This window comes from Poromitra crassiceps, assembly GCF_964638095.1.
Source record: "Poromitra crassiceps genome assembly, chromosome: 5".
Classification (NCBI taxonomy): Eukaryota; Metazoa; Chordata; class Actinopteri; order Beryciformes; family Melamphaidae; genus Poromitra; species Poromitra crassiceps.
Window position 1 is genome coordinate 29,023,100 of NC_139642.1, and position 8,943 is coordinate 29,032,042.

Consider the following 8,943-nt stretch of genomic DNA (forward strand, 5'->3'; position numbering starts at 1 on the left):
TCAGATTTTCTTTTTCTTTTTTTCATAATTATAATTGTGAAAAATTGTAGCCTATCAATCATGTTTACGTAAAGGCTATATACTCGCCGGAACATTATTTCTTGTAAAACATTCATATTTATTATTTTTAGAAGTGTGTTTAGAATACTTGCCTTTCAAACGCGCCCTTATCTCTTCACTGTTTACAAAACATTAATGCAAGGAAGCAGAAAAATATACACAGCTTTCAGCATGCTCGCTTCGCCCTCTGCAGGTCAGGAGGATGGAGATGGGTCATGTGGCCGCTGCTGCACTTGGGCCTGTATAGGTCATTAATGCAGTTATCTTCATTAAATTTATAGGCGAAACATCAGTGTCCCGACTGAGCTGCAGTATCAAAGTGCTAAAATGAAGGAAATGCTCCCCCCCCCCCATTTAAAAAAATAAAATAAAAAATAAAATAAAAATAAATAGTATAGACTTCATTTAGATTTATTTTCTAATTTCCATGTCTAGGTTTAGAAGGCGAAATTGCTTGAGAGTCATATTGTTATGTTGGCTATATGCGTAAATGTCTCCCATCTCACAATCCTTCACGACCCATACGGCTATATGAATGTATAAACATTATAGAAGTGCTCCCATTGAAAGTCATCATCATCATATTAATATCGCATTGAATTAATGACACGGAAGACGCATGGCCTGCACCATTAACGGCAAATAAAGGAGATGCGCACTTGCGCACTAAACCAAAATAAATAAATAATAATTAATACGCTCCTCATTAACAAAAAGAACAGCCATGAAGGGCTATATTATTTTGTAAACAACATGCATGCTTAAGTTTCCATATGTCTAAATGAGCATGAGCATAGAGATAGTTTGTATTTTTTGCCAATATTTGTATAACTTTTTTTGGATTACATTATTAATGTTTTAATTTTAGTTAGCCCGGGACATAATAATAGCCCGTAATATCAATGTTTGTAGGTCGATAAGGCGAATCCCTTGATTGCGCTAGTGTTGGCTTAACAAAACAAACTATTCTTCTTCGTTTTTTACCACAATGTCAGCGTTGAATTGAACGCCTCTGCTACTTTATCCACCAAATTAATGTTCGTTCCCATTGCACGTCTGTTTCCTTCTTCATCCAGTGGTGCGTTTAAAATTTGAATATGCAAGCTATAAAAATGAACAATTAAAAGTAGCCAGTAACAACCCGTGAAACCCACTCGACTCATGACTGCAGGATCCTTAAGTTTGTTAGTTTTTGTATTATCATTTTGTGTGTGTGTGTGTGTGTGTGTGTGTGTGTGTGTGTGTGTGTGTGTGTGTGTGTGTGTGTGTGTGTGTGTGTGTGTGTGTGTGTGTGTGTGTGTGTGAGAGAGAGAGTGAGAAAGAAAAGTTGAGATGAGGCAGTGATAGATGACAGGCTGATGTCTCTGTGACAGTCGCTGTCGAGGTCAAGGTGAATGTGGTTCCACTTCACGGCGGTCTAAAACTCGTGTGGGGAGAGACTGGACTACAGCCTTCAGCATGAACATCTGTGCAAAACTTGATGTTGTCACTGGCTAATTTACAATATAAAATGTGAATAAGTAATATAGATTTGCATTTGCTTGAAGTCATGATCAAATCTGCATGCGGTATCTGAGATGTGCAATCAAAACAGAATTAGAAGACACAGTCCAGACTCTGTCCCGTCCCTGCCTTTTGAAAGTGATAATGGGAGGAAGAGGTTTGAGAAAGGTCGTATTAACGCGTTTCACTCGTCAACATGTCTCTGTTGTCAAGAGCCGTCCTCTGGGGCCCCGTGCACGGGACCATGTGCATCAACAGTCCCAGAAGCTGCCTGTCTGAAACAAGATCACTTCAGAGATGGGGATTCTGCAGATATGCAGGACCATTATTGCAGGAGACAATAATTTAGGTGGGAAGTCGCATCATCGTGCCTGTACAGTATAGGCCATAGATATTCTTCATATTTTTCATTTTTATGACACTTCCTGGCTTTGTTGGCCCATTTCCTAATTGCTTCGATATTGTTGGGGCTGATAGGCTATTGTGATTATTCTGTATTGCCTTAATGGATGTGTCTGTTGTAATAATGATGATGATGATGATGATGATGATGATGATGATGTAATGATTCATCTCTCAATTGAACCCTATGCAAACATTTTGTGACATGCAAAAAACGTATTGACGGGAAAACAGCCCATAATAGCTTATAATATAATAATAATAATCATCATAATCATAACTTTTATTAATATTATTATTGTATATTATTATTGTATATTAGTATTATTATTGTATGGGCTAGTTCTGTTTTCCCGTCAATATTATCATTATTATTACTACTAGAGGATTGGCTATAAAAATGTATATTTGCATTTGGTTAATCAGATATATAAGAACAAACCTTTTCAAATCCAATGCACGGTGGTCAAGCGAAAAACGGGTCTGTTTTCAAAAGGTTTACAGTTTGAAGATACAAGGTTTTCACCTGACAACAGTGATATGGATAATGATTAAATCGACGGTCTGTCATGGCGACCTTTCATTTGACCAGCATCTGTGTTTGTAAGGAATCCCCCTCGGGTTAGTCCTATACCAAAAACCCTCGAAGACGTTCATCGTCTCAAGCAACGCCATTTTATAGGCATTGTGAACTGAAAGCCGAATAAACAGTGAGGGACACTTATTAGGGGAACATTAAGAAATCAGTGCATGGCTCAAGGCCACTTTCCCGTTGTTCAATAATTGTGGATATCATTTTAACTACAACAGAATATATAATGCCACGGGCATCGCCTGGCTCCATTAGCCCCTGCAGGCCCAAATGACATAGCCTAAATTACCCGTTACATTTTAGATGCCAATTTCTTTCAAAAACGAAATACAGCAATATGGAACAACAATTGATGGTCATATTGGTGTTCAGTGAGTACATAAATAAAAGATATAGCCTATTGACATTTTCCAAGAGGAGTTTGATTGATAGCCTCATGGAGACGTTTTACGCATTATTACCAACAAACTGGAATCAATGTGTGCTGAGCGAATACACCTAAAATATGGCAGGTTTACTTGAGATGATCGTATCATGGATATTTCTCTACAACTGTTGACAATATGCAATATAGTTTTTGATGCTTTTGTTTTTTGCAGTGTAATGCTGTTTATTGATTGCTTAAGAAGCTTGGCAACAGTGGTTAACACAGCCTAAAGCATAAAACAAATTACTTCATGACCACTGTATTACTTTAGGAAATACAAGTTTATTAAGAAATTGACAAACCTAGAAAAAGTGGGAAAAGTGCTAATTAAAATTAAACATGGTCCCAACGTGAATGAGACAATATAATTAGGCTACTTAAAAAAAACAGAAAGATAAACAAAATCTGGGACTGGCTGATGTCATATTGCATACTGTGGGGTCAAGAAAAAGACATATCGCCCTCAAGTTCAAATTTGGAAATCTGATGGATCTTTCTTCACTTCACTGTGAGGTGTGTGGTTTCAAAACCATAACAAGAGCCAAAGTTTCACCCGACCAAGCTCAGTGGAAGTTACTAAGAAGGTCTAAAAGCTCTCATTTAATTACATGTTCGAGTGTTTACTTGATTAGGGCAATTTGTTGTCACGTTTCAATTGGCAGTAATAATGACAAGTCGTGCGTAAAGTTGAGATCACTCATTACGCATACCACCAATAGCACAAAACTGGAAATGCTTCAGTAATATCTATCCCCGTGAAAAGGGAAAGTGTCTCATAAACACAAATTTGACTACAATAACATGGCACGGCCCTCAGTCCAAGTGAAAAACACAGGCGCACGAAATGGCTCCCGATTGTGCTCCTTATGTGTCCCTGTGGCCGCTTTACATCCAATTTCCAGTTTATTTTTGAAAATTATATCAGCATCAACACGCGTGTATATCTCCCACTGGCTTTTAAGGACTTTAATTGGACCCAACGAGCTCGTCAGAATAGTCTCTCCAAAAAATACTCTTGGTTCTGTTTTGAAATCACAGGAATAGACTCGCACTCTCATTCAAGAGTCCTTGTTTCATAGAGACCCATTTGGCAAACTCTAAATATCAATCCTCGTGTGTAACGCCGAGTGTTTGGTCTCATGGTCCCAGTAAGAGCAGTGCATCATGGAGAGCTCTGGGGGCTGGCGGGAGCAGGCGAACTGCAGGCCCGCTCCATTACTGGAGGAGACCGGGGGAGGCGCCGCCGTGGCCGGGCTCAGCTGCTGGGGATGGTGGTGCGCGGGGTGGTGGTGGTGGCTCATGCCGTTGTAAGAGTTCACCATGCTGGGGAGCGCCATGCTCTGCACCCGGGAGTACGGGTTGTAGGACGAGGGCGCAGACAGCCCTTTCACGTTCACCGGGCTGACGTTGCCGCTGGCCATCTGACAGGACGTGTAGGACATGGGAGTGGGCGGCTGGCCCAGCGACCACGAGTTGTTCATGAAGCTGGACTGCAGGTACTTGGGTGGGGACAGGTAGCCATAGCCGTCGCCCCCGAACAGGGACTTCCCCGGCTGGAAGTGGGTCGGTGGAGGTCTGAACGGTCGCTTCATCCTGCGGCGTCTCCTGTAGTTCCCCTTCTCGAACATGTCCTCACAGGCCGGGTCGAGGGTCCAGTAATTCCCTTTCCTCTCCCCGCCGCCCTCCCGAGGCACCTTAATGAAGCACTCGTTGAGACTCAGGTTGTGTCTGATGCTGTTCTGCCAACCTTTTTTGTTTTTCTCGTAGAAGGGGAACTTGCTGATGATGTACTGGTAAATACCGGACAGAGTGAGGCGCTTTTCCGTGCTCTCCCGAATGGCCATGGCGATGAGAGCGACGTAGGAGTACGGGGGTTTCTGCGACGGATCCGTCTTCTCGGAGATTTTGTCCTGGACCGGCTCTTCTTTGGGCCGCTCTTTCTCTTTGGCCGTGTTGGTGTCGTGGACCATCAATGCCATTGCGTCATCCTCCGGGTTTTGGTAAGTGGCCATCATTGCGCACACCAAAACAAAAACAACTCCAGTAGAAACGTTGAAAAACAAAACTTCTAACGGCACTTGTAGAGTCGACGAGCGAAATATGAGCCGTGGAACCTCGAAATGGACCTCGGGTTGAATGCAAAAGTCTTCCAATTTGCGCACAGAGAAATCTTTATTTTGTGGCAAAGTAGGCAGCAGATAGACCTTACACTCCCTGCAACATAGATTTTTCTAAACTGGTTTCTGATGGAGGCGCAACCAGGTTGTGGTTTGTGCTCTAAGCCCATCCCTTTCCTCTTTTTTCATGTGCACAGACACTTTCAGACAGGCTGCCTTTGCGACCGCTCTCCATGGAGCGACGTAGAGCGTTGTGATTTGTGCGCATTTGAGTTCCGCCTCCGTCTGTTACAGTCAAGGAAAAATAATCACCTTCCTCTTAACATGTTGAAATAAATACTCGGTTACAAAACAAAACACTGAAGAGCATTTTAACAACATAACGGCTACTTGCATTCAAATATGAGAAGGCTTTAAAATGATAATAATGTATAGTACAGCTGTCAAAAATTGCATTAATATGCCATTCCAATATCATAAAGCTATATTGCATGCTGTTGCATTGAGCAGTTTTCCTCTGTTATAAACCATTTGGGGAATTTAGAGAAAGAAAGAAAGAAAGAAAGAAAGAAAGAAAGAAAGAAAGAAAGAAAGAAAGAAAGATTTTTAGATTTTTGCACCAAATAGGAATATTTTGGAGGCATGTTAAATGTAGGCTATTTACTCAATTGATTCCCAATATCACGTTTTGGAATAACACAATTTGGCTATATTTTCTAGGCTGTATGTTTCAACAAACATTATCCCCTCATTTGACTAAGCTCCGCCAAATGCTTCTATATTAGAGGCTATTAGCCTCACCTCAGACCGATACTTGCCCAGGACTCATTTGGAAACGACCGCATGTCCACGGCTCCAAGAAATTCTGGATTGATAGTGCCGTCTAATTAGCTCACATTGCGAGGGAGGTGTATGTGGTATACATTTCCCTGGCCACCCATGCGGCTTTCTCGGGGAGTATTTCCGTGCTCTGGGAGCCCGTGCAGGTGGAGCAGCATGGGCATGTGTGTCATCACCCAGCCCGGCCCAGTCTGCAGCCTGGCCGCAGCGCAACAGCTGAACCACGAAGAGAGCCAAGCATCTCTCAACGTGCAATTACCGCACACTCACAGCGGGCAGTTGCAAGCGTTAAAACGCAATGTTATTTCTTGTTTCAATGTCTTTTTCATATGTTTAGGACGGAGAACATTTACCGATAATCTCAACAACACATGCCTAAGACATATTAATTATGGCACTGCAATTATTTTGTTGGATGAAAGCTAGCTTATATCACTCCATTCAAAATGTTGAATTACGCATGGAGCTATCAATGACAGTTGGCAATTTCCTAATGAAAACTGAACTACAAAATCTGAAATAATGTAGTTATAGGCTAATGCAGATAAAAAAAAGGCCTACAACAAAACCATACTATCAAATTAATGAAAAATGTAGGCAAAAAAGCCCCAATAATAATGTAGGCTATATAGGCTATTAATCCCTTTTAACATAGCTTATGGCACGACAAATACGCCAAGCCTATAGTCACACTATACAGTGTATTATAGTATAGTATAGTATAGTATAGTATAGTATAGTATAGTATAGTATACACTGGTATGAAAATATCGTGATCAAAGTCAACTGGAAATCTGATTTTCTAGACTTTACTTTTTTATATAAAAAAATAAGTTGTATAAAAAATTCATTTAAAATAGTATAAGCCTACAAGATAATGGTTTTATTTTGGCTTTGAATAAAGGTATTTACTATTCATTTACATTATACACAATACAACATAAATGTGGTGGGGTGGTTTGTAAGTTAGTGAAAATAAAAGAAAAACCACAAAATAGACCCCTTTGTTCTACCCGACTCACAGTGTGTCATGATTTCGGGAGTTGTTTAGTCTTTTATTGTTCCAGAGAAAGTCTGTGGTCTGCTCTTCTTCTCTGGGTCCTGGAGGACAGAATGGCGAAGAGCTGCACTGAAACAAAAATAGAATGAGAGGAATCACTCACTACAAACTATCGAGGCCATTTAAAATAGCATTTTGGGTCTATTAATCTAGTCAAGTCAAAATAGCTTTATATGCTTCAACACCCATTCCAGGGTCTTATAGCCATTTAGTTTAAATAGTTCTGCACAGGTCTATAGGGAAAATAGCAATAACTAAATAAAAACATTCAAAAAAGCACCAAACTGTACAAGTTGGAGCACGCAAAGTCTCGTTAAGTGCACGTTGCACTTATTATGCAATAAAACTGTTCAATTTAGGTCAACATGCCACACAATCTCAAAAGGTTGCAATATCAATGACCCTCATGTATACTAGACCCAATGAAAATTGTGTTTGTTGATTACGTTTTATAGCCTATTGTTGCACTGGGGAGATATGATGAGATTGAAACTTAAACTTATAAGTCATTACTGCACCTCTAATTCACCTTATGTCCCATGCACCCATGAGAACCATGGTTAGCTAGATTTGTTTAAACATAGATTAGCAGTGTTATCACCACTTTGTCTATTAATTTATCACAGATAGCATAATGTAGCTTATAGGCGGTTATATATAGCCAACTTTGGCATATTCATTTTTCCAAAACAATGAAATGGGCATTCGATATTTTATTAATATTGCAATATTTTCACCCTGATTCTAGATGTTTCGAACTACATGACATTTTCTCCCAAGTTAAAAGCCAAATAGTCCATCCTTTCCCCCGGGCTTCCTCCTGTTACCATGGGCAACCTCCCCGGGCTCGAGCTGCAGCAGTCACGCTGCACGCATCACGTCACAACAAAGCTGTAAACAAACACGTGGAGAATCCGTAAACATAACAAGGCTGTGAAACTTGACCTGCTGCAGGCTTTAGTGAGGCGCGGAGGAATTTTAATTTGGCGATCGGCTGTTTTCTTTCCTTTTAGTCTCAATTCTGACGAAGGCCTGTGAGGCTGCAAATGAAACGAAAAACGTGCCTATTCACACACATTTCACAATAGCCTCCCAACCATATTCCTTCCTCAAAAAAGAAAGAAAAAAGGCACTAAAACCTCCACTACTTTGCTAATATAGGACAATTATTCTGGGGGGAAAAGTAACTGACTTTATTCGCTAATGGACATTTTGGTGCATGGTCACGGAGATATTTTTGCTTTATCGTATATTTTGGTCCTGCATGCTCATAGATTCAGATGCTTTCCCAATCAATTTCTGACCTATTTTGCTTGCATTGTAATGGTTAAAAAACATCAACAACAACTATGCTACAATATCTAAATTTGATTCATTCAAACGTAAATAAATAAATTCTGAAATTGTGAACAAGTTGCCTAAACCTGCTGACATGATGCGAAAATTCATTGTCTTGAATTATGAATATATATATTTTAAATAAGTGTAAACCATACAGGCTAAAATCACTTGTTATAATGCTGCCAGCTCGTTATAATGGTTGATAATGTACTGTTTAAATAAGGTTGGTTTTCTGAGCCAATTCTGATTCAGGCAGCTCCACATTACTGCGCACGAAGAGCCCGCATGTTTTCTTAAATTCTTGCTTGATCCCTAACAATCATCACTCGAATAAATATATACAACCCCCCCCCCCCCACACACACACACACACACACACACACACACACACACACACACACACACACACACACACACACACACATCACATGCACTTCTCTAACACCTTGCGTGCTCGAACCATCGACATAAATAAGAGGCTCCAACTCAATTTATATTGGGCAACTATCACTTTAAATGCTATGACATAATTAGAGATGTATAATAATAACAAGTGATGGGCTGCGTAACAGCTAATTTCATATGAAAAATCAGGATTATA

General features: G+C 40.2%; 1 protein-coding gene across 1 annotated transcript; it reads right to left on the reverse strand.

Annotated features, from left to right (window-relative positions):
• Positions 1-3,301: 3,301 nt before the first annotated feature.
• On the reverse strand, positions 3,302-5,193 carry foxl2a (forkhead box L2a). The gene has a single exon (XM_083637789.1). The coding sequence runs from the start codon at positions 4,997-4,999 to the stop codon at positions 4,082-4,084; it is 918 nt and encodes a 305-aa protein (XP_083493915.1). The 5' UTR covers positions 5,000-5,193; the 3' UTR covers positions 3,302-4,081.
• Positions 5,194-8,943: the final 3,750 nt, after the last annotated feature.